We start from the raw sequence: 26253 nt of genomic DNA on the forward strand, positions 1-26253 counted from the left end.
GGACACGTTGCGTGGACTGCAGTGGGCTCCGGCTGCGTCTCGGCTGTGTAAAACCTCAGTGCTTCAGTAAATGAGCTGTCTGATGAGCGCCTCTCGGGTTTCTCTAATATCTCTACCACATTGCGCCGCGCCTCCTCCTTTAACCCCCGCAGCCCGGGGGGCCAGATTATTTCAAGATGTGGACTCTCCGCCTCCTCCACTGCGGCGGCCAGCGCTGCTTCTCACAACCCGGACACGTAAAGCAATCCCGGGGCAGTCGATCACTCGGAACTGCTCTCAGAAAGAGGCTTACATGCAGAAAGGATTCATTTCTCCCCCTCTCTTCTCTCTCTGGACTCTTTATTAACTTTTAAAAAACGGACACAATGGCAGCTTTTGTGCTGCTGAAATCTTAGATGTTCAGATTTTAGGGAGTCAGAACATTTTCATCGTGAAAAAAGAGTAAATCAGCCATTTATCCTAAAGTGGTTTTCACAGATTTAAGATGGGCAGGAAATTGTTTACAGAAATCATAGTGATAGTCAAAGTCTTTTTTATTTTTTTATTTTTGCAATTAAAAAAGGAGACGATGAAAGATGAATTAAAAAAAAGGAAATCAGCTCTTAAAATTGTCACCCTGAAAAAGTATTTTTCTTTCTTTTTCTTATTTTTTATGAATGAGCACAGCTTTAATGAATCATATCTGATAGCAGATAGCTTTAGACTCAAAACAAACATCCATCCTCAAGTTTTTCTTAACCATTAAACGTCTTCTATCATTTATTTCCCTAAGTAAAATGAGCAAACAGCGCATCATTTTTGCTATTTCTAAGAAAAATAATTAGAAATGTTGAAGTGGAGACATCCAGAGAAGAGGGAAAAGTGCAGCTCCTTCCATCAAAACAAAACACAACTGTTGACATGAGTGAGTTAAATGAAATTGGAGCTGCAATTATCAGCTTAACAGAGTTTCCTGTCATGTTGGAAAATTAGACCTGGTACAAGTGCGCTGGGGTTAGAGCCCCCCTTCCTGCACCATCAAAATCATTACGCATTTCCTCAGAGGGCCCACCTCCACAAATATGCAATTAAGAGGCGGCTTTTACAGAGCTCTGCCTCGGTAAACACACCCCGGGTGTGCAGATGAGGACATTTGTTTTAAAGAGGCTCCGTTTTCTGGCTGCAGGGCTGATAAATAAACAAACGAGGCAGGCGGACAAACACAAACAAACAAAATGAAGGATTTAAACGCGGCTGAGATGAGATGTGGGTGCTGGCAGGGAGGGGGCGCTGTGCAGTCACAGTCGTTCTCCGGGGTTGTTGCCGTTTGAGGAGTCGTGCGGCAGCTGTGATCCTCTCTGGTCATCCGGGCTCCTGCTCCTGTTACAGCCTGCTGGTTTCTCTTTGGGAAACACCTCTGACGGCCCTGATGCTGCCTCACAGCTGCTGCTGCCTCCTCCTCCACACATGCACGCTTAAAACTGTCCGCATGAGTTATGCTTTCTGCCCCATGCCATCCAGGACAAATCGGTGAATCATGCGCTGGTTGCATGCTTGCAGCTGAGTGACGGGCGACAGCAGATAGTTGCTAGAGTCAGGAAACCTCCCAACTACTGTCCGATAGTTAGAGGTGACCTACTGAGAACAGTTTAGGATCTACACAAAACATGTCTGTCACATCTTTTATTTTTACACAAAATCATTCTTTCACTGCAAAAACACAAAATCTAACCAAATGTCTTCGGTTGAATTTTTAGTGAAAATATCTTTGTACATTAAAATGAGACAAAACTAACTCAAAAGTAACTTTTTAACAAAATGTAGAAGCTTGTTGTAAGTAAATTATTCCTTGTTACTTCCTCTGGTAGATTATTTCACTTATAAAAATACATTTTCACTTCTTGTATGAAATAATCTACCAGAGGAACTACAACTTTTTCAGTATTAAGGAATCATTGATTTAAAACAAGCTTGCATTGTTAAGGGTCACTTGTAAGTTAGTTTAGTCATATTTTAAGTATACTAAGATATTTGTGGTAGAAATTAAAACAAAAATAGACAAGATTTTGTGTTTATACAGCTGTTTTGTTGCCTCTTGTCACTTTAAATCCAAATAAGTTGCTTCTGGCCACGCCCCCTACTCCATGTATACACTGGCACAAAATGGCTGCTAACAGATGCGCAATTATGCAACCGTGCATCTTAGAAAAGCAGACATAGAGCCTCCTGCACAACCAACAACAATGTAACAAGTGGTTTCATTGGATGGTAAATGAACAAAAAAGCGTTTGTCTTTTCCAGCAGCCATTGTACAGCGCATATAACTGTTGACTGAACCGTTATATGCGCTGTACATATACAGCGGGGTTGCTAGGGGTTGCCTAGCAGCCCCTAGAGTTCTGGAGTTGCTAGGTAACTGTGCATTAACCATAGATTGGGACTCAACAATCTGTTTTTTTTTTAATGGCTCGTTTTCCAGACACCAAAAACAAACAAAAAATTACTTACTGCCAAAAAAACAACCCAAGCTTTTTGTAAACGCTTGGTTTGTCTTTACAAGCAGTAGAAATCAAAATGGAAGTATAAAAACATATAAAATGTGTATTTTGTGTAATACTTTCCCTCTAAAGCAACATAATTTGATTCCGCCGCTGAGTATCGGAGCAAACAGACGATGTTTCTGGCAGAACCAGGTTGGTTAAAAGTGGTGGGTCTGCAGCCGGCTGGTACCCGCTGACCCCCTGCCCTCTCATTAGTGGGACGTAGAGTGGTGGAGTACCTTGCTCCCCAGGTCATGTTACATGCGGCTTGCAGTCTGCTGCGCCGCATTAAATGTCAGCTTTGAAACCATCTGAAAGATCAGGGGTCAGTGTTTTTAATAAGGCCAAAGTTCTGGGAGGAGCTCCCTCTCTTTTACAGCTCAGGTTTTATGTTTGTCGATTTAAATTGTGGACAAAATGACACACTGATTCAAAGATATAGAATTATCCCGGTTTTTCTGGTTTTCATCTTTGTTCTGCTGAACACAAAAGGTTGAATTTGGAGTTTTTCCTCTGGCCTCCTCCCCGTGAGAGCCGCAGACTGTGGAGCCTCTGCTGCAAATGGGATATTGTTCTGGGCTCCAACAAAGCTGTTTTCACCCTCTTCAATATTACAGGAGGAGTCACCCGATACCCAACAATCAGCTAATCCACTGCCCATGGCGACGAGGTCACCTGTGCACAGGTAACTTTATCCTGGGTGCCTGCCTCTCCCTCCCTGCTTCCCGCTATAGTCGCTGCCATTTCCCCCTCCCTCCTTCGCCGAACCTCAACGGTGAGCACAGACAAGCAGCCTCTGTTTATTTAGGTCAGCCGTTAGATCTTATCCCACGAATCCACAGAGAAAAACATTAAAAAATGACATTTCTGCCTCCATCTTGACTCTCCACTCAGGTCACACTGCAAATAAATTAGTAGACTTGAAATGAGACAAAACTACATTAAAGTAACTTTTCAGTGAAAAATAGGAGCTAGTTTTAAGTAAGTCATTCTTTAAAACTGATAAAAGAAAGTACAAGTTCCCCTGCAAATTTAAACAAATCCCTGTGAGGATTAATATTCAAAAAATCATCCAGAAAGTTGTTTTACCACAGGGTGTACCACAGGGCTCTGTACTTGGACCACTTCTTTTTCACTTTATCTCCTGACACTGAGGCCTATCCTTTAAAAATATTATTTAACTTATAAGAAGACATTTTTCCATGTTATAAATAAAATAACCAACCAGTGGAAATAGTACTTTTTTATCATTATTTTATCTTATTGGAATGTTACTTTTACATTTGTTTTTGTTTTTTGTCTTTACTGCAAAAACACAAAACATTACCAAGTATTTTCATTCTACTTTCTAGTACAAATATTTCAGTTCACTTGAAATGAGACAAAACTAACTTAAAGGAAACTGTTTAGCAAGATAAAGGAGCTTGTTTTAAGTAAATAATTCCTTAATATCGATGAAAAGTTTCCAGTTCCACTGGGAGATTATTTCTTTTATAACATGGAAAAAAAGTCTTGCTATAAGTGAAATAATCTGCTAATTGAAACAATAATATTTAATCTATATTGAGGAATTATTGACTTAAAACAAGCTCCTATTTCTTGCTGAAAAGTTACTTGTAAGTTAAGATATTTACACTAAAAGCTAAACTAAAACTACTCGGTCAGAGTTTGAGTTTTTGCAGTGTGGGAGGAGTTTTGTTTGTATTGTTCAAAAAGACAAAAAATAAAAACCAGCACCCGATGTACAAGACATTGCTGAATAAATTATTTTAAAAGTAATTATTGATTCTAAACAAGCTCCCATATCTTACTTGTATGTTAGTTTTGTCTCATTTCAAGTGTAGAGATGTATTTACACTAGAAATATTTGGTAAGATTTTGTGTTTTTGCAGTGTGGACACGTATTGAAACGGGAAATTTACAGTAAATTCCCCCAAATTTGCAGGAAGAGCTGAGTGAGTGACAGCAGCTCACATGTCGAGGCGGTGGGGTTTGGCTTTCGCTTCAGGAGAAAAACTTTTGGTTTGGCCTGAGCTGAGGGAAGTTTTTGGACCCCCCACCCAAATGGAGCTTTACTTCTGGAAATCTCATTGCTGTTTATTTGAATTACAGAGGCTGAGATGAGAAAAGGAGGCCTAATGAAGTCCAGGTTGTGGAGCATGTGCAAACTATCACCACAGGTCTGCAGAAAGCTGCAGAAGGCTTGCTGGATTACTGCACGCTTCCCCCCTCGCCGTCCTTTCAATCTGGCAACGCTGGACTTTTAAATATCGGGAGGACATGTGCTTTCTGTTGTAAACTCACATTCTTTACTGTGTCGCTAAAATCTCCATGATCCCATATTGCTATTAGTCATCATAAAATCACATCAGGAATAAAACTTCCTTCTTCGTTGTCTTTTTTTTTTTACGTTTTTATAAATATAAACTTTTATTGCAGTACGTAGATTTAGAAAAATACATTCACATAATTTCAGATAACAAACATATAATTCAAGCTAAGATAAAAAAACAAACAAAAAAAACCAACAAAAAAGACTTTTTGCTCATAATTTTTGGTTTATACCATTAAAGCACTGAGGATACTTTCACTGAAAGGTCCGCTCAGACATCCTGATGACGGGAAGGCATGAAAACATATGATCAGTTGGCTGTAAGGCTGAAATGTGTTCATGTAAGAACCTCAGGTCCTGTTGGGAAACTGTTGGACAAATGGCCTTCAGTTAAAGGTCACCTATTATGCTTCCATTGACATGTTAGGATGGGCTAAATCCAAACATATCTGTCACATTTTCTGCACAAAATCGTTCTTAGATGATGAGATTTTAGTCAATTTTGAGTCCCTATAAGAATGAGCTGATTTAGCGTCTCTGTCACTTTAAATACAAATAAGCTGCTGCTGGCCACGCCCCCAGCCAACAGATGCACAATTATATAACCGTACATCTTTGAAAAGCAGAAGTGGAACCTTCTGCGCAGTCAACAAGAATGCAGCAAGGGGTTTCTGGATGGTAAATCAACAACAAAGCACTTTTTTTTCTAGCAGCCATTGTGCAGCGGATACAGCGGTAAAACCAGCTGACCACACGTGCTGGGGCTTGACTTTGCTTGGGTTGGTAGGTAACGTTGTAACGCCTGTAAAATGTGACTTTTTTGAAATGGCTCACTTTCTAGACACCAAAAAACCCTAACCCTAACCCATAAAAACGACCAAAATGTGAATTTTGCATAATAGGTCCCCTTTAAGGAAACCTTCAGGCAGAGGCTGCAGACCTCTGGAGCTGATTTCTGTTCCACTTTGACTGAATCCCTCACAGCAAATGTTAAAAGGCACTCATTTAATGAAATAGTTTGATGCTGTGCAAAGATAAATGATTTCAATCAGTTTTTTTTATCCTAAAGCCGTTTCAGCCTGGCTTTGTTTTAAAGCCAGTTAACCCCTCGGGTTCCTACATGTTTCATGTAGAAATTCAGGAGTTTTCCAAACTCAGTCTTTTATGTTCATTTTAAACTATAAAACACAAAAGAGTCACTTTGGATTTACTTTCTACAGTGGATAAGCTTTGAATAGGGAAACAAGGACACAATGAAGGAAAGAAGAAAGGAGACAATGAAGGAAGAATGAAGGATACAAGAGTGGAAGAAAAGGAAAAAAAAACATTAAAGAAACCAATAAAAGGTGCAAGAAAGTAAAAAAGAGACAAATGATGGAAGGAGAAAGGAAAGAAGGAAGGAAGAGTGCAGGATGGATGGAAAACAAAAGACATAAGTGAAGGATGCAAGGAAATAAAGGACACAAGGAAGTTACTTAAGAGACAAGGAAGGACGGAAGAAGGACATGGACACAAAAAAGGACACAAGGAAGGAAAACAATGTTATTTCCTGAAAGGAAATAAGAAAAGGACACAAAGGATACGAAACAAGGGAGCAAAGAAGGAAGGAAATAAGAGAAAGACAATTAAATAAACAAGAACAGAGACAAAGAAGGAAGAATTAAAGATCCAAGGATGGAAGAAAAACACAAAAGACACCAGTGAAAGACACAAGGAAATAAAGAAAGGACACAATGGGGGATGTTAGATACGAAACAAAGAAGGACAGAAGAAAGGAAGGATAACCAAGAAACAATTCAAGGAAGTATGGAAGGACGCAATAGAAGATATTAGGTAAAAGATAAGGAAGGAAAGAAAGATGTAGGACACAAGGATGAAAGAAAACATGAAAAACGGCAATGAAGGATGCAGGGAAATAAAGGAAGGGCACAATAAAGGAAGTTAGGTAGGAGGTAAGGAAAGAAGGGAGGAACAAGAGAAGAGAGGAAGGAAGGATACTACATTTAGATAGTGGAATGGGTAAAAAGTCTAGAAAAATAAATATTTTTCCAAAAATCTTATTTTGTTTTGCTTATCAAACTTATCCACTCTTGGGAAAAAGACTGAACTCAAACTCTAAACTTCTCCCGTCTCTGCAGGAACCCTGAAGCTGCAGCGCTACAAACGGCTCAGGATGAAAGACGTCATCGTTTCTGTGTTTGTGTCATGACTTGATGATGGGACTGGAAACAGGAGCCAGGGCTGCAGCAGCGGGCTTTTCTTCTGGACGAGCCGCGCATGGCAACCCGTTCATGTCTTCTGGACGAGCCGCGCATGGCAACCCGTCCAGCACAGTGGTTGTTTCAAACATCGTAATGCCACAGCAATAGCGCAAATGCCAAACAAGAAACAAGCTGTTGGGTATTTTTAGCCGCCGAAAGGCACATATGTCTTCACTCTTCCACAGTCAAGGTTTCTAATAGGTTATAAAATGCAAAAGCAGCATTTTGTATGGACTTGAGAAGCTTTTAGAGACATTAAAATGTGTCCTCAAGGACACTTTTCTTCCTAAATCAGCAACTTTTCTGTGTTTGTTCACCAATTCCTTACAGTCCTTCAGTGAAGCTGTTCAGCTAGTAGCTTTCTCCCTCTCCCCCCTCCAGAGTGACCTTTTTGGTTCGACCCACATGATGCATTTGGTTTGGAGGAACATCCCGGTCACGTGACCCGAGGCATTCCAGCACCTGCTTCTGCAGATCACATCCACTCAACAGGAAGTAGCAGGTGCTGTCTATAAAAATGTTCATTTAAAGAAGCTCAGACTCAATGCAGCGGCTACTTCTCATCGCTTAGAGAAGCCTCATCCACACGTAGCCGGGTCTTTTAGACAACAAATATCTACTATTCTGTTAGGGCTGTTGTAGATAGTAAATTTCAACCAAAAAACTCAGAAAGTTTGTCTGTTCTTAGAAATGTTCTAAGTTGAAAATTTTACATTTTTGGTACATTTCTCTGGTTCAAAAGCTGAAAATGTTTTACTTTGAAACTCTGAAATTTCCATGATTTTTCTAGAAAATTTCTGAGATCAATCTCAAAATTTCAGTTTTTCTTGCAAATTTTCAACATTTGGAGCCCAGAAATTTTCTTTTTTTTTTTTCTAGGAAATTTGAGATCAAGTTAAAGATGTTTTCTTTTTTTCTTGCATTTTTAAACTTTTAGAGCTCAGAAATTTCCTTGTTTTTGTGGTAAATGTATAAGATTAATCCACAAAAAGTTTTTTTCTTGGAATTTTTCAACTTTTAGACCCAAGAAATTTCCTTGTTTTTTTCAAGAAATTTTCTGAAATCAATCTCAAAATTTCTGAGCTTTTCTGCTGAAAACTCTACTATCTAGGATGACCCTAATTCGCCGTCGTAAATATCTCCGCCATATTGTTAATTAATATCGAAAACAAGGGACCGGTTACGTCCCTGGGCGTTGTATTAAACACGCCAAACCCATAGGGGGCAGTGTAGTGCAAAACTAAAACATACGTCAGCCAATCAGATCGCTTCAAAACAGTCACTACTTTCTGTTAGGAGTCAAACATGGCGCCTGGAGGTTCACTTATGCAGACGGATATACAAGTTGAACTACTTTTAAATAGCTTTTTAGACTATAAAGGCAATAAAATACAAACCGATGCTGTTTGGGAATAATGTTAAAGCAAGTTAGTGGATACATTGACGCATTATTTGCCGCAAACTGTAATACATGGGACCCTAAACACAAATACAGAGTTTTATTTTTAATATGTCTGAAACGTAATTGTTTTTAGTGATATTAAACAGAGTTTTCGTGTGGATGAAACAGCATAACTTATAAAAATGTATTTGTTTTCTCAGATATCGGGCTACATGTGGACGAGGCGTCACTGGTTCTTCACATGAATGTTTTTTAACACCTCACAGCCTCTTTTATTTTTACGTTTTTGTAAAAAGCTGAAGCAGCCCACCCACACGGATCCTTTCTGACTAGAGTGCATTTCAAAAGTGAAAATAAAAGCAAATAATTTAAAGGAAATCAATGCTTAAAAACTCACACACACACTCACACGCACACAGAAGAGTAAAAAGATTCCTCATATGACTGCCCAGGTGGATGTGAGTGCTTCAAAGTCTGAGGTTAAAGGTCGGACATGCCCTCGTCCATCTGCACAGTCTGTAGTTTGGCTAGCTCCTTCCCCTCTTCCAGCTCCCCACACATTGCCCGCACCATCTCGTTCATCCCACCGGCCCCCGAGCCGTCCGCCTTGCTGTCCGGCAGGTTCATGTAGTCACTGTTCATCCCGGGGCCCATCAGGTGTGAGGGCGGGGCCCCTCGGTGCACCTCGTGGGAGCCCAGGTACTCCGCCGGCTGCAGATGGTGATGGGCGTCCTGGTCCGTCGGAGCCATCAGAGGCGTGCTGTTGGTGAGGGTGGTGTAGACCTCCGGCTCGGAGCTGGACGAGCTGACGGTGACGTCGGCGGCATGGCTGGAGGCCGAGTCGGGGCTGGTGTAGCTGATCTGACCGCTGGGGTCCAGGTGCAGCCCGGCGTGGTACGAGGAGTAAATCCCGCCGTCCAGAGGCTCCTTCTTGATGGCGGTCTGGTTGCTCAGACTGTAGAGGACGCTGTTGTGGTGCAGAGACGTCATGGCTAGCTTGTCCTGCGGCTGGAAGGAGTCTTCACTAGACGAGCTCACCACTGCGCTGTTCAGAGACATGTTACCTGTAAAAACAGGAAGTAAAGTTAAAACCAGGCTATGGCTGATTAATCGTGATTAATCAATTAATAAAATAATCGTTAGCTAACTATTGATTAATCATTATCTGGAGTTTACAGACTCAAAAAAGAAAGCCATTTCCTGAAAAAACCCCAACATATTCAGAACAATTAAACCAAAACTGTACCAAATAAATATACATTTTGCATTTTAGATATAAAAAAACATTCATCTGTAAATATGTTTTGCGTAAAACTCCTCAAGTGGGATAGTTTTAACTTCACCCGGTTCTTTTTTTGAAAGGAATTGAATTATCTGTTTATTTTTAATCTTTTAATGTATTTCTAAAAAGCATAAGTGGTTAAATAAAACACTTTTTTATCCACTTACTCAATTAATCATCAGAATAATCAATAGAATAATCAATTACTAAGATGATCGTTAGCTGCAGCCCTAAAACAGATGTTTACATTCATGGGGACTTTTGATTATGTTGTTCAAGAAGACAAAAAAAACAGCAGCCAAGATATTACTGAATAAATTATTTGAAAAGAAATGATTTACTTTAAACAAGCTCTGATATCTTGCTTAACAGCTATTTGTATGTTAGTTTTCTCTTATTTCAATACATTTGCACTAGAATCTAGACCAAAAGTACTTGAAAAGACGTCATGTTTTTGCAGTGTATAAAAAGTCACAATTTTTTTTATCTTCGTCATCAAATTATTTCAAAATCTTGCTGTTTTATTTCAGTTAGGATTAAAAAACACTTTCCATGTTGCGTCAGTATTTCCCTATCATGTTCTTTCCTCTTGGTGCCAGCAGTACACCAGTAACTCCTGCAGCAAAACACCCACAAACCATGATGCTGCCACCGCTGTAGATCAGTTATCAGTTTCCTCCACATTCTCATGCAGCTCATGCATGAAGGTCACCTTCACAGGGGTTAGGGTTAGAACTGGAGTCAGAAAGGTCAGCAGTTTTTCTCCCAGATATCTTAGATGATTTCTTTAGATTTTCTGTAGATAATGTCACAGAAGGAAGCCTTGTGTTTGAGGTGTTGATTAAAATACATCCAAAGATTTAACACAATTAAAAACTTTCTATTGTCAGTTTCCTCCAAGGCAAGTCTATTTGCCTATTTATTGATTTAATTGTCAAAGGTTATTGTTACTGTATCAATACTGCTCTCTAATTAAGTTTTTATTCCTCCCCTTTAATCAGAAGCTTACAGGGTCATGACATCATCATCTGGGCTTTTCCCAAATAGTTTAGTAGTCTTAGTGATTAAGTTTCTGAATTTGAAGAAACTTACACAAACTTTCTTTTTTTAAAAAGTCTCGTTATTTTAAGCAAATTTAAATAAGTTTTGTGATTCTAACTCTCCTAAAACAGAAAGAACTGGTCTAATTTAAAGTCCGACAATATGAGAAAAATGTTTAAACAATATATGTTAGACCTCATTACTTCTTTAGATCTGTTGTTTAATTCTCAATGTTTTTCATTTCCCACACATTTTACTTTTTATGCTGCCTTTAATTTGACAGGTAAGTCTTTTTGAGACAAACTAAGCTAATTGTTAAAGCAGGAAATAACCAGTGCAATTCATAAACCAAAAGCACGAGACGCCAGCAAGAAAAAAAATGGGAAATAAACATTTACTGATGTTTTCTCAGTTGCTCTAAAACCCATTAGTTAAATTAATCTGCACAGCATTAGGTAGCAGAATATTTTTTTTCAAGATGAGTAGATGAAGGAAAAATAAAAGTACTGGAAGTCTCTGAGAAAGATTTACTCGTCTTGGAGTGGTAGTAACCAAGTTATTGATTTGTGAATGAAAATATTCCAGCGCAGCAGTCTGCACAGACCTTTTTCTCAGAAATACTGTTGCATGTCTCAAACACTTTGTGCTTTTTCAGCCGACTAGCAGAATAACGCTCCAGTCTGCCAGGACTCAAAGGGAAGCTGTAATTTTCTGCTTTTTGGGGGGTTTCTGCTCTCCATTCTCTGCTTTATGTCACAATAAGTGAAGTAATTTCTTCTTCTTCCTCCTCTGTTCATGCATTTTATTGTTACTGATGGCCTGAAATGCACCTTCACTGCCTGCTCTGGAGATCAACAATGCAGTGATGATTAGTGATGGTGATTTCATAGCTTGTTTTTATTCATCTAAACAGATCACCGGTTTTAGAAATATGCATGCGAGTATGTTTTCCCTACGGCCCAAACCGAGACAGGCGAATGACAAAAACAAAACCCAGACAAAAATTTAAGGAAGACGAAAAGCTGTTATCAATTTGTTCAGAGTTATAACTCCAGCTAAATTGTTTTAAGGGCAGATTAAAACTTTCAGGAGTTGTTCAATTCTTGCTTCAGATGAAATTCAGTCAATTTATTCAAGTAATAAAATGTATTTGATTTTGATTTTGATAGGTGCAGCCTTAAAAGTGAACAGTGAAACTTGTTGGTTTACTAAAGGCATTCAAGTGAGACTGACACACCACACTGCAAAAATACAAAGTCTTACCAAATATTTTGTCTGGTTTCCAGTTTCTTAGTTTACTGCAAATAAAACAAAACTAACCTACAAGTAACTTTTTGGAAGATATATAGGAGCTTGTTCTAAGTAAGTAATTTATTAACATTGATGAAAAAGTAATAGTTCCAACGTCAAATTATTTACCATGTCAAATATAAATTTCTTATTATGGGGGAAATAATCTCCCAGTATCACTTTTTAGCAACATTAAGAAATTATTAGCTTAAAACATGTTCCTACATATTGCCAAAACTTTGTTGTGAGTATTTGAACTAGAAACTAGAAATACTTGGTAAGATTTTGTCTTTTTGCAGTGCACACTTCTGCTTTGTCAGACAAGAGATAAAAATGTCAGTTTTGTTGTTTTAATGTAAAAAAAAAAAAAAAGGCAACGTATTTTCCTCAGAGGAAATGGAATTTATATTGGAAGCTAAAATCATTGATCTGTTTAAGATTTTACAATGAAATTTACTCAACTTCATTAGAATATTGACAAAAATACATTTATTAGTGTCACTGCATCCATTTCAACTCTTCATCTTATTTATAATTCAAAAATAACTGGGGCTGAAACGATTAATCGTATTAAGCGTGATTAATCGTGATTAATCGATTACTGAAACAATCACCAACTAATTGAGTAACCAATTAGGCCATTTGGTGACAGAATAATAGTCAAAGTGGTCAATTAAGTCAAAATTATACAAAAAATATATATATTTAGAATTAAAGCTAAAGAGTATATCCTACCTAAAACTCCTCAAGTGGCATAGGTTTTGCTTCCTAAAACTTCCTTTTAAGAACCTTTTCTATCCAATTATTAATCAGTCAGTCCAAAACACAGCCAACAGTTTGGTCCAAGGCTGTACTGGTGTTGAGTCAAGCAGAAAGCGTTGAATTTAGGAGAATTTTTAGCTGCAGATGCATCCTTTGCTACAAATAATCAATCATTCAGTAAAGAAAAGTTATGTCATTGCATTTTAGTCAATAAAATGTTTATTTTAAATAAAAATAATCCTATTTCAATGTATTTCTAATATTAGTACAGAATAAGCTTGAAAACAGGTGATAGAACTTAGAAAATTAGTTCATTTGTTACAAGTAATCAAATTAAATTAAGTTTATTAAGTTGTCACGATAAATAAGCTGAATTAAAGTAAGTTTGACAGAGTTGGAGCTTCATTCTCCTTATTCAGTGTGTGGTTAAATAAAAAAAATCTGTCGAATGAGTCAATTTTATTACCCGATTAATCGATTAATCATCAGAAAAATCGATCGAATAATCATTAATTAAAAATAATCATTAGTTGCAGCCTTCAAAGTAACCTTTTAAAAAGGCTCATTACTTGCTAGGACTCACCTTGTTGAGTAATTGTTGAGGAAGATGAAGCAGACGGCAGCTGTAGAGGAGGAAGACCTACATCACTGTTGAGCAGCGCACTGCCGTCACTGTCAGGGACTCCGCTCGGTACCGGGACCAGACTGTAGCCGCCGAGTTGCAGAGCTGCAGACGGCGAGCTGAAGGTGAGCACAGAGGTGCCTCCGTTCTGGGCCGCCATAGTGTGGATGCCCTCCAGCTTCACCTCCGACCCATTCACGCAGCCCGAGTAGGAGGAGTACTGCAGGACGGACTCCTCGGCGCCGCCCAGTCCCTTCTCCTGGCCCGTCTGCATGTGCATGTCCCCCCCGGAGCCGCCCAGCAGCACCCCGCCGGGCGGCCTCAGGGGGTTGAACGCCAGCGGCTGGATGCCCAGATTGAGCCCGTTGAACAGGATGTTTCCAGGCGAGTGGAGGTAGGATGAGCCGCCATTGTGAAACACGGTGGAGGAAGTATTAGTGGTTGCGAGGCTGCCATTGTAGACGCCACCACCGCTGGATCCTGACATCTTGATGTCGCCGATCTGCTGGATGACGACACCCCCGTCCAGAGGTCCAGCCTGAGCCGGGAGGCTCCCGTGGGTTATCACTCCGTCTGAAGAGTTGGAGAGAGGACGAGGGGACAGCTCCTCCTGGCCCTTACTGGACTCGTCCTCTGTGCTGTGGTTTCCATCAGACTCACTGCAGGGCGGCAGCAGAAAAACAGATGAGTCACAAAACAGAGAAGAAGAAACTGCATTTCCTACAACTGACTGTTTTCTGGGAAAGAAAACAAAATATTACAGCTCTGTATTATTAACAGAGTTGGGTGGTGACTAGTTATGTTTACTTGAGTAACTTTTTGGAAAAAAAATACTTTTTACTAAGCTATTCTTTTTACCTTTACTTGACTAACTTTATTATGAAGTATTGCTACTCTTACTTGAGTAAAATTTCTGGATTCTCTACCTGCTGCGAGTAACTTCCCAGTAGGGCTGAAACAATTAATCATGATTAATTGATGATTGAAATAGTTGTCAACTAATTTAGTAATCGATTAATTGTTACCTGGAGTACAAAAAATAAAAAAAGACAATTTTCTGAAAAAACAACAAATTCAGAGCAGTCATTAAACCAAAATATATAAACATTTAAGATTAAAAACACCTTTATTGTGTGTCAATATGTTTTGGTCAAAACTTCCCAAGTGGCATTTTTTAAATATTCACTCATTATGCATTTTAGATAATAAAAGTTTTAATTTTCTTATTTAAAATGGAATTTAATTATTTTTTTATTTGCACCTTCCATAACATTTCTAATATTGTACAGAAAAGATGTAAATGGAAAAAATAGAATGTGCCAAATTTGATCTTTTATCACATTAACTGAATAATTGATAGGTTGAGCTGATGATTAATCAATGAATTGTCAGAATAAGTGATAGATTAATCGATTACTTAAAAAAACGTTATTTGAAGCCTTAAATCACTGATGAAGAACAAAGTGATTTTAACCAAAAATTCATCAGACACAGACAAATGTTGAAGCTTTAAATGGAAAGAAAGAAATTTGGAGAATTTTTCCTTAAGTTTGTTATTTTGAATTATGTTATTTATATGAATTATTTTTATTTTTGTCTACCAACATTAAATTATTATTTGAGTAGCCTTTTTTACCAAATACTTTTGAGTAAGAATACACTGAAGTAGTTCTTCCTTCAGTACAGTATTTTTTTGTACTCTACCCACCTCTGGTTATTAAAGAGCTGTGACTCTTCAGCCCTCTTTACCTCATGGAGAGCTGCTCTGACAGCAGCAACAACCCTGCGACCATTTGGCGCAATAAATTCTGCAACAACAAATGGCTTGGAAGTCAAACTATAGTCCACATTTTTCAGTTTTCAACAGAAATCCTCCATAAAACCACAAAGACTGAAACGCTCTTCCTTGTTATTATGGTCTCATTTTATAGAGTGATTAAAACAGCTGCTTTCCTCCCCCTTCTCTCCCTCCCTCCCTCCAACACAGGGCGCACACACGCACGACCAACCCCCAACCATGTGGCCCTACAAAGAAATCCACAGGTTAATAACCATTTGGAGATTAATAAAGACGTTTGTTTGTGTTTGTGTGTGTGTGTCTGTGTGTGTGAGTGAGTGTGAGGAAGGGGGCAGAAGGGGTCACCTCTACCAGGTGTGCGTCATCTTTGTTCACAAGGAAAAACATGAAAGACCAGCCCTCACATCTCTCTGTGTGTGTCTGCGGGATTATGAGATGAAGCAGAGCTGATGGAGATCCTTTTAGTCCAAGAGAAGAAAGTCATCATGAAAATAAATTATTTTCATGATGACTGATCTTTGCGTGTTCACGCACAGGCTCATCCAGAGTCGCCTTTTGAACTCTTTCTTCAAAGTTGCGTCCTCCTCCCGCCGGCCTGCCCGCCCGCCCGCCCGCCTGTCAGCCGGATCTCTGAGGCTTGAAGCTATTTGGTTGCCTCTGGTTTCCATGACTCTCCGCTTCGCTTGAAACCGGATCTGAACGGCAACAGCTTCATATTTCAAAACATTAAAAGCGTGCTGCTTAAGCTTTTTCTGTTTCCTAACTATTTCCACTTAATAATTCACACGTTCACTCCTAAACTGTGTCTGACGCGACATTCGCAGTTATTAAGTGATTAAATAACGTCATTATTAAGTTTTTGTGCACTAATCCTGGACAGGGATATCGAAATGTGCGCATATAATAAAGTTATGTTGAGTTATTTTACGACGAGAGATTTAAAATTGAATGTATTAAAAGATTGTTCAGATGCGCCTTTTGCGCTCATATCCTTTTGGCCGGTAAAAAGTCGGACTTGAAGACAGAAACTCGTGCATCGTGTTTTTTTTCTTTGTTTCCTTACCTTTTGGACTGCGCTTCCGATGGGTTTCTGTCCCTCTGCCGCCTGTTTTTGAACCAGTTGCTGACTTGGGTCAAGGAGAGTCCGGTTATCTTGGCCAGATTCCGTTTCTCGGCTGGAGACGGGTACCTGTTCTGATTGTAGAGATCCTTCAGCGCGTTCCGCGACCTCTCCTTGAAACAATAAACCGTCTCCTCGCCGTCCCAGATAGTCCTGGGGAGAGGGTATTTTCTCCGGATCCGGTACTTATCCACGGCGCCCAGGGGTCTCCCCCGCGCCTTCTCCGCCTCCGTGTACCGGGCCTTGTACCACAGTTCCTGCAGAAAGGTGTGGTTGGACGGGTTGAAACTATGGTTCTCCAAAATACTGTAGAGCTCCTGGTAGCGCGCCTGATGGAAGGCAACGAGGGCTTGGGCTTTCAGGATGCTTTCGTTGCCGCGGAGCAGGTCGCTTTGGGGTAAGGACCACAAGAACCTCGCCAGCCGGTCCACGTTGCCCCCCTGCTGCAGCGCCTCGCACACGCACGCCACTTGCTCCGGGGAGAAAGCCAGGGAGGAAGCGGCGCTCACCAGCAGCTCCGTGCGCACCGCGTCGGCGTTGGGAGCCGTGCGCTCCATGGACAACTCCGCCGCGTCCAGCGCCACCAGCTTGATGCTCTCACGCTTATCCACCTCCTTCACATTTTCCCTCTTGATGTCATTCACTGCCGTGACCTCTCCGGCAGAAGAAGACATTTTTTTTGTTCGAGCCTTCCCTGGCAGAGTCACTCCTCCCCGCTCGATCAGGTTACCTCCTCGCCATGCGAACCCGATCGGATATCTGACAGCAGCTGTAAGCAGATATCTCTCTCCCCTCTTCCTTCCAACGTGACTTTTACTCTGCGGGGACTGGGGCTGGAGGGAGATACGCTGGGGTCTATCTGAAGGAGAGCCACGCCATTGGCCGCTGAGGGCCCCATGAGGGAGGAGCGAGCGCGATTCATGCGCGAATGTTTGGCTTTCAGCTGTCAGTCATGGATCTTCCAGCAGGGCTTTATTCCCGGTACTCACCTGTGCAAGGTGAGTGCTTCTGGGATCGTGGGAACGGGAAGTTCTTGTTGCCTCTGTTCTCAGTAGCTGCATTGCATGAAGGTATGCACAAAAGTGTTTTTATTCCCACATCAAGGCAGGGAAATCCAAGGGGAAATATGGGAGTGCTCTCATTAAGTTTCTCCAAAGACAATGCAAACAAAGGGAATGGTCCTGCTCATTGTTATTTTGAATATTTTGCTGCTGCTGCTGGCGTCAACAGAAAATACATTTTAAATGTGGAAAAAAACTTAATTGCTCTTGCCAACCTAAACAAATAAAACCAGATTCATTCAGCGTATTAAAATGAGTTCCTGCTAAAAAACCATAAACCACAAACCATTTATAATGTGATTTGATCTTTCCTGGTCAGGCTTTGTAAAAAATACCCCAAATCTTTACAATGCATCACTTAAATGCACTTTATGCATAAATGGAACAAACATCAGATATGATCTAAAGGTGCAACATTTTTTATTGGCTTATTTAAAATTAACAGCAATATTTTGAGATTATTAGTAAATAATAATTTAATCTAATGTGACTGTGGAGTTTTCTTATAATTGAAAATAGATATATTTTCCAAAATGTTTAGTCTGTAACAGGATACTTGTGAAATCATTTTGAACTGTTAAAATAAGAGGCTTATTTTTACAGTTTAGTTGTCACATGGATATTTCCCTCGCCTATTAGGAGAAATAATAATTTAAAATAGAATCAAATTTAATTATTGAGATTATTTTTGCTAATCTGCAATTTTCACAGCCCAACATATTGGACTTATGTTGATATAAATATGATATTATGAAATAGATGAAACTCTGTACAGTTTGACCTCAGACAGTTTAAAGGAGAGAAAATATGAGTAATTTAATGGTTCTTCATGGCTAATCAGATTTTATGATTTTCATTCCTTTATTAATAAAATAGCTTGTAGTTTATGGAGCAGAGGTGGGATTAGTTAAATGTACACTTTTGTTTCCAATCTGTTTGAGATATATGAACTTAATTTAAACCATAATGCTGCTTATTTTAGTATTTTTTTAACCTGGTTTCTTAATTTTTCATTAATTAGCTTCTGTAACGCTTGAAATATAAAATATTTCTGTTTTTATTTCTTATTCTGAAATGCTTATGATAATCTTATTTATTTTTACATAAAAACTTAGCAAAAATGTATCAATCAGTTTTTTTCTACATTTAATGCAATATTTGGTCTGTATAGTTCAACTGGAAAATGGGCAAATTTAGTGAAGGAAAAAATACATGTATATAAAAAAAAATGCAATAACTTGATTATTCACACCCTTTTCAAAGCACTTTTTGATTCATCTCCAGCAATCCCGGCAGCTTTTCTAAATTTCTAAAGTCATTTTTCGCAGAAATGTCTCAAAGGATCTTACTGGACAAATGTATCAGTCAGGAGAAGGAGAGTACAAAAAGCACATTGAAAACCTCTGCAAACCTGATGGCAGAAAGATTTATCAGTTATGTACACCAAAAGAAGAACACCACATCCATAAAATATGGTGGTGGCGGTATCATGCTGTGGGGTGACCTTTTTCTCTTTTTTTCTTTCTTTCAGAATGGAGTTAAGGTTTTTGTCGAGGTGGTTGAATTTATCAGTAGTATAAGCACCAACTGAATCCTTTACATGCCTGCTTAAAAGATGAAGATGGATTTTATTTTTCTTTACGGCACTTTGGTCCACTGTGATTGTTTTAAAGTGCTGGATAAGAAAAGTTTAGTTTATGCTGAAATCAAGTCAAATTTAATGGTTTTAATGGTATTCTCATTCTCAATAAAACTCTAAGCAAAGGTTTCATAAACTAGATGAAAGAGGATTGAAAACAGGAATTAAGTTGTGGGTTTTGTTTATACCTCAATACTCCTGCAGTCTGCTGCGCCTGTCCGAGGGGTAGGAACCATTGTTATTACAGGCGTTTCCAGAGGGAGCGTTCTCAGAGTGACGCTTTGGTCCGCCTCAGTGGACGCTCACAAATGTTGACGTTTTCTGAAGCTGGTTTCTGACATAAATATTAAAAATAATAATAAAAGATGGACGACCAGGGCTGTCCGAGATGTAAGACCACCAAGTACAGGAACCCGTCGCTGAAGCTGATGGTGAACGTCTGCGGCCACACGCTGTAAGTCCTCCAACCGCCCCAGAAAGCAGCAGCAGGGGGATCATTTCTGTAAAACAGGGCAGAGTTTACAGAAATAACCCACAGGGAAGCTGAGAGGCGCCACTTAAATGTCAGTAGATAATTTTTATAATCATATTTTACCGTTAAATCTGAGTGTGAACGGTTTAAGTTGGAGCTTTCGCTCATTTCAGGCAAGTTAAGGCAAGACGACAATTTTTTTTTCTCTATGGAGAAATATTCTGGTCAAGGTTTGTGGCAGTAGAGTATCCAAAAATCTACTAAAGTAAAAGTCGCACTACTTCGACATATTTCTCCTGAACTAAATGTAAAAAGTAGCCATCCAAGAAATTACTCAAGTAAGAGTAAATAAGTATTTGGTAAAAAGTCTACTCAAGTACTGATCAAATTATCGATCATTTAATATTTAAATATATCAACATCAGACATTAAGTGGAAATGTAGGTATTTTAAGAACCAGAATGACAATAATTCATATAAGTAACAAAAAATAACAAAAACAGGCAAAATAAATTATTTCAAAATCAGTTTCTTTCAATAAAAAACTTTTAAAACTTTAACAAAAACTGCAGGTGTGTGTCTGTGTCTGGTGGATGTTTGATTAAAACACGTTTGTTTTTCATTCAGTGAAGTGGAGAATACAGAAATTTTACTCAAGTAAGAGTAGCGATACTTCATAATAAAATTACTCAAGCAAAAGTAAAAAGTTCAGTGTAGTAAAAATACTCCTAAAAGTAATTATTTTCAAAAACGTTACTCAAGTAAATGTACCCAACTCTGCTTTGAGGACATGTTAATTCAGATGATTTAGAAGTCGAATAATTTTAAACGTGTGCAGCATTAACTTTCGGTGTGTATTCAATAATAATACATTGAGAAACAGTATATGTTCTGATATTAAATCCTGTTAGCAGGCCTCAAACACAACATAAAACAGTGATTCACAGTTGTTGACGTGCAACGTTTGTTTTATATTCAGTCAGTGGATGAAATATAAAACAACCATATTAAAAGACATAATCAGAAGATATGTTGTTGAAATTTAGAAACAAAGCACAAAAGTAAGAACACACCAAATTGCATTGATTTACTTCAATATGATTGTTAAATATCTTAATGGTGAACCCACATTTTCTTTTCAGTGATCATCCCACTACTTTACAGAACCTTTAGAAATATCCGCCTATTAAAATCCTTTTAGGTTTTGGCATAAAGGACCAGGAAACGACATCTGACTAAATATATTATTGATTGCAAAGTTTGGATGGATACCATCTGAAATATGATTTGTGATTGCGATGCTACAATCATATTGATGCTTAGATGGCGGTTACCATTTGATATGCTGTGCTGCTCTAAAACCAAACACAATTCAGACCTGAGTAAAAAAATAACAACTATGCTATTTTTAACTTATTGCAAAGATGTGGAGCAAAGAAAAGAGAAAAAGTTTGTTTTACCATATTTTTTTATATCTTCAGGGAACATTTAAGAGTTTGAAACAGATCGTCATCATAATTCAATACCATGATGTGACAAGAAGCTGGTCATGAATGCTGCAGAATTAATTGGGAGAAGAAGCAGCATCCATATAAATAATGTCATAAGAGGAAATAATGAGGATGCACAAATAAAAAAATTGGTGCTTGTGCAATGCAAAAGTATCACTTACTCTGCTCATTCACTCAGCCTGATGCTGCCATTGCCTTGCATGACAGTTTGTAGATTTGAAAGCCTCATCTTGACTCCTGTAGCTCAAACATCCTTCAAGTCGTTGCCAAGCAGCTCAATATTTTCTCCAGAAGACATTTGGATTGTCCAAACACAGAAAAACCAAAATCTTACCAAGAATTTTTGGTCTCCTTTTTTTGTGCAAATATCTTAAAACGCTTGAAATAAAATAAAACTACTTTACAAACAAGATGTAAGAGCTCGTATTAAGTAAATCAGTTCTTAATATTGATGAAAAAGTTCTTGGTAATTTCACTTATAATGTGGGAAAATGTCTTGTTATAAGTAAAATAATCTGGAACTTGTACTTTTTCATCAATATTACAGATTTATTGACTTTAAACAAGCTCCTACATCTTGCTGAAAACTTGTTTGTAAGTTACTTTTGTCTTATTTCATGTCTAAGATATTTGCAGTAGAAATTAGACCTAAAATACTTGGAAAGATTTTGTGTTTTTGCAGATTTCACTCCAACACTTTCCCATTTATGGTGGGCTTGTGTCTTGAACATCTGAATGGAGATCCTTTCATTTTAGGGCAACGTTTTTTACCTCAACACCATGAACCGCCCCCAGCTGTATTTTCTTCTCATGTATGTGATATTTATGTAGTTTATCAGTATTAGCTGCAGGTTACAGAAGGTTAGACATAGAAGCAGCTCCCTGATGCCGCGGCGGCCTGATCAGCGTGACTTTTCCGACCCACCTTCTGCTTATTGAGCGTAGTTCCATTTGGAAGTGGCCGTGCTTCGTCATCAGGTCAGCGAGGGCTCATAACTCCTCCCGTCTCAGTCTGGATGGAGAGCTACATGCAGAAAATTAAACGATTCTGCAAATGAAGCAATTTTAAGCAGCGCCCTGGATCAGGTCACCTTGGCTTTGCTCCTGCTGAGAGCAGACTGTTTACCTGTTTTTTTTATTTATTTCTGTCATCTCCAATATCATTCGCTGGATGTTTTGAAACTTGTTTTGTAAGTTTGGATGAATTGATTTGATCTAAATTGAATTTTTTAACAATGTCTCTTTCATATGACATTGAAATTTTGTGTTTAATAAACTTAATTAAATTGAATTTTTGAGAAATATTCAATTTAAATGCTTGTATTTTTCTTTTAATCTGTTGATTGAGCTAAACAAACCCTGGAGGTTTTAGTTTCTCCTCCATGAATCTAAATTTAAACTCCGTTAGACGTCGCTTTGGAAGACTGACACTGATTAAGCTTGATGTGTGTTACTTACTATGTTAACAGAATAACATCAAACTTTTGTTCTTTGGCATTTGACATGTTGCAGATTAGGACTGAAAGGATTAGACAGATTAAATGTGATTAATCGATAATTGAAATAATTGTCAACAATTAATCGCTAACTGGAAGATTCAGACTTAAAAAAGGAAATTTACTGAGAGCAAAAATATTCAGAGCTGTAATTAAGCCAAAATTATGCAGAAAGTTTATACATTTTACGTTTAAGATTAAAAAACTTCATGTAAACCTGTCGCAGTAATCAATTAATTAATCAATTAATTGCATGATTAATTAAAATAAACTCCATAATTTCCAGTCTGATGATAAATATTTTTTAAGGATATTTTTGTTTGCAGAGACATCATAATCATATTTTTATTTATGGTTTTTGTTGTGTGTATATTTTTTATTTCTGTTTTATTTACTACTTTTGTTTTTTTATTTTGGATATTTAAAATATCTTCCAGCTCCAATTTTAGTTTTCACAAAATTAAACTTTGTTGTTTTTTGAGAGAGCAAACTTGCATTATTATGCCATTTTCAATATATGACTTGAAAATAGTCTCAAAACAACAATATTGTCATTTATCATTGTCTGACCTCCGGTGCTGGTTTTAGATGCTCTAATGTGGCTGCAGCATTTCGGCATTTTATTGGACTGAATTGTGTTTCTGGAAACATTTTTAGTTGTTCAGCTCAAATCTCAAATTCTAGAAGAACTTTGTGGACAGTGAAATTTAAAATTTTGTGCTCAAAAGTTTACATACAAAGTTTTTGGCAATATTTTAGAGAACGATATAAAAAAAGGGAACATTTTTTAAATGTTTTATCAAACTGTTGTGAAGCTAACCAACTGACCCTGATCCAGAGCTATGGCCTGGTTCTTACTGTGAATTGTCAACCCGCGCCCAGCTTGAGGTTCTTTACCGGTTCTTCTTGGTGAAACATCTCTGCATATTGATTCTGTTATGGTTTTCTTCTTAAAGAAACTGTTTTTCTGGATAAAACTTTTGTTGGTCTTCCTGAATCCCATCATTTCCCACTTCTTAATTTTAGTTTGAACGTTGGTGACTAGTTTTCCTTGGAAATCTTTTTATATATTTTTTCTGTATTATGACATTCAGCTAAACTCTTTCGGATCCCTTTATGATTAATTTGTTTCCCCCTATAAACTTGAATGTCAGTGCAGCGCTGCATTAGTGAGGATGGTTGCCCTTTTAACCAGTCTAACTAGCCTTCCAGGTTAGGTAATCAGGGTTATTTGTAAGAATCAGCACAATTCTTTGACAGTATACGGCTTTACCTGGTTATGAGGAAAGCTGTGCAGTAAGGAGTTCCACAAGGTTCAGTTTTAGGTCCCATATTTTTATGGTACTGTGGGATGGTATCATCAGAAAACATCACATTCACTTTTAGAGCTGTGTTCATGACAAAGACATCAATGTTGATGACCTGAGATTCATTTATTCTCTTTTTATTTTACTATATTTTAGAAGTTTAGATGCCTGAGGATATTCTTTATTTAGGACAGAACTCGGTTTGAGACAGTAATAGAAGAATCTCAGAATATTTTATCACCAGTTTCGTCTGGGTTTCTCGGTCCAATGCAGATATACTAATACACGCTTTTATAATATGCAGAATCGATACTGTAATGCACTGCTTTCTGGGCCTCCAAAGACGAGCTTAACTTCACTGCAACATTCAGCTGAATGCAGGCCGGGACCAGAAATCAAGCTCACATCACACTGATTCTGTGCTTTGACTTTATTAGCTTTGGAAAATGCTTCTTTTTCTCTTAGCTTCTGCAAAGCAATTTGTTTCTCACTTTTAGGTTTGAAAAGCGATCTATTAATAAATCTCATTGATTGGGATTAAGTAAAGGTGCTTTCACACCAGCCCCATTTAGTCCGCTTTAATCGAACTCTGGTTCTAGAAAATCTGGTTCATTTGTGTGAATGCATAATTGAACTCTGATGTGAACCTAAATGAACTCTGGTGCTGTTTGAATGCGTATGTGAACGCCAAGCGGACCAGAGGCCACTCCAAATGGAGGAAGCGGACCGAAGCGCAGGTAAATACAACCAAAGCAAATTTGCTGCTAGCAGCAGAAATGGCTCATGATCTTTTACCAAAGACAAAAGGGAAATCCTACATCCGTTAAAATCTGTTCCTACTCCATTTTTGTTTGCATTTTATGAAAAAGAAAGATGCTTGCATGTCTTCTTCAGAAGTTTTTCTGTCGTTTCCTACAGTGGTTCTTGGTGGAGCGCCCCCACAGGAGAGGAGGTGAATAGGTTTGTCAGAGGGTTTCGTTTGACACAGAGCTGTGTCAAAGAGAACTGCAGCAGCTGAAAATGTGACAAATGTTGACATGTTGGTCCCTAATGAAACAGGACTACCGGTTTATCAGGTGTGAAAACCTCCTAATGGACTTGACACACCAGCAGTGATGAACGACGGCGTAAAGCCATGAACCCAACACACTGCAACGGCAACAGCAGCGACAAAAATTTAACATTTCTCAACGTTCTTGTATCGCATCACCAGCCTGCATGTACACTTCTACATGTACAAGCTCAAACTTTCACATACACAAATTTTGACAGTTGCTTGGCAGGAGCAGGGCAACGATTGTCGCCTCATTGCTCCAGTCTTACAGGAAATGGATGGAGAGGGAGCGGCGGCGTCTTGTCTGTTGAGCACCTTAAGTTTGAAAAGCGATCCAGGTAACACTTTATTTGAAGGGGTGTCCATAAGTCTAACATGACACTGTTGTAAACATGAAGGAGTCTTCGTGAATCTTACGACTGTTGTCATGAAGTGTCACTCGGTAAATAATGACATTTTTAGTACAAAGTTGACACGTTCAGTGGACTTTTAATTCAACATTTAGTGCAATTTTGAATTAAAAGTGTCTTTACCCAATGACACTTGATGACAACAGTCGTAAACATTCATGAAGAATCCTTCATGTTCATGACAGGTGTTATGTCATGTTAGTCATGCATACCCCTTCAATAAAGGGTTGCCGCATGTAAACAAGACAATTTGTACATTCTGGCAGCTTTGGACCTACTGAAGTCTACATGGACTCCATCTTTGGTTTGGGAAGGTCAAGAGCTCTATCACAGCAACCCATAGGTCCGTTTTGCTTTGTCTCTTTCTTGTGGGTTGGTAGAGTTAGGATGTAGTGGTGTTAGTCTCTTTGCTGAGCCAGTATCGCCTTGTTTACCTTCCTATTACCCCTCCACCCCCTCTGCGACCTGCTGACAGCTGCAGATGAAGAGATAGGAGCCTGGAGCTCTGAGCAGGACAGGTGAGAGAGGGAGGTGTTCAAAGCACTCCGTCAGCAACAACAGCCCTGGGACACAGAGATGGCAAGCTGTTACTTCTGAAACGTCTTTCTGTCTGAGCGGGGTTATGTCTCTGAACATGAAAGCTGGCGCAGAGCAGAAGATGGAAAAGTCTCCTCCCTTTATTTTAAGGGGTCATCTCTGAGCTCTAGAGTTACACAGGATTTGCCCCTTAGAGGGTTCTGTTGTGTGGTCCATTTATGGGGCAGGGGGCAAGCTACGCCCCGCTCCTTGCCCCGTGTTGATGAATGGGCTCTTTGTGGGCCTGTGGAAACAAGCAGAATCTCTCCATCCACCTCCATATGGCGAGGTCTATAGA

At 38.7% G+C, this 26253-nt stretch overlaps 2 protein-coding genes and 1 long non-coding RNA gene across 3 annotated transcripts in view; 2 read left to right on the top strand and 1 right to left on the bottom strand.

Moving 5' to 3' along the window:
* The first annotated feature begins 2868 nt into the window (after positions 1 to 2868).
* On the top strand, positions 2869 to 5038 carry LOC106937110 (uncharacterized). The gene is made up of 2 exons (XR_001422313.1): positions 2869 to 3204; positions 4632 to 5038. It is a non-coding gene; the product is annotated as an uncharacterized LOC106937110 (long non-coding RNA).
* Positions 5039 to 8596: 3558 nt separating this feature from the next.
* LOC106937111 (homeobox protein SIX4-like) lies at positions 8597 to 17424 on the bottom strand. Its single transcript, XM_015018466.1, has 3 exons — positions 16373 to 17424; positions 13473 to 14170; positions 8597 to 9578 (listed from the first exon to the last, which is right to left on the bottom strand). The coding sequence occupies exons 1-3, from the start codon at positions 17101 to 17103 to the stop codon at positions 8995 to 8997; spliced, it is 2013 nt and encodes a 670-aa protein (XP_014873952.1). The 5' UTR covers positions 17104 to 17424; the 3' UTR covers positions 8597 to 8994.
* Positions 17425 to 19368: 1944 nt separating this feature from the next.
* Positions 19369 to 26253, top strand: part of mnat1 (MNAT1 component of CDK activating kinase) — a 30888-nt gene continuing 24003 nt past the window's right edge. Inside the window, exon 1 of the mRNA XM_015018464.1 lies at positions 19369 to 19583. Coding sequence (XP_014873950.1) covers positions 19495 to 19583 — 89 coding nt within the window. The 5' untranslated portion in view covers positions 19369 to 19494. The remainder of the gene's footprint in view (positions 19584 to 26253) is intronic.

The sequence above is a fragment of the Poecilia latipinna genome, unplaced genomic scaffold (assembly GCF_001443285.1).
Source record: "Poecilia latipinna isolate Pla-1442-1.1 unplaced genomic scaffold, P_latipinna-1.0 Scaffold2276, whole genome shotgun sequence".
Taxonomy (NCBI): domain Eukaryota; kingdom Metazoa; phylum Chordata; class Actinopteri; order Cyprinodontiformes; family Poeciliidae; genus Poecilia; species Poecilia latipinna.

What these genes read in the sequence shown, in the direction of transcription:
- LOC106937111 (XM_015018466.1), bottom strand. Translation starts at nt 17,103, where the DNA reads ATGTCTTCTTCTGCCGGAGAGGTCACGGCAGTGAATGACATCAAGAGG. An exon ending in TCGGAAGCGCAGTCCAAAAG is followed by an intron (nt 14,171 to 16,372) that starts GTAAGGAAACAA and finishes GCCGCCCTGCAG; the next exon opens with TGAGTCTGATGGAAACCACA. An exon ending in CTCAACAATTACTCAACAAG is followed by an intron (nt 9,579 to 13,472) that starts GTGAGTCCTAGC and finishes CTGTTTTTACAG; the next exon opens with GTAACATGTCTCTGAACAGC.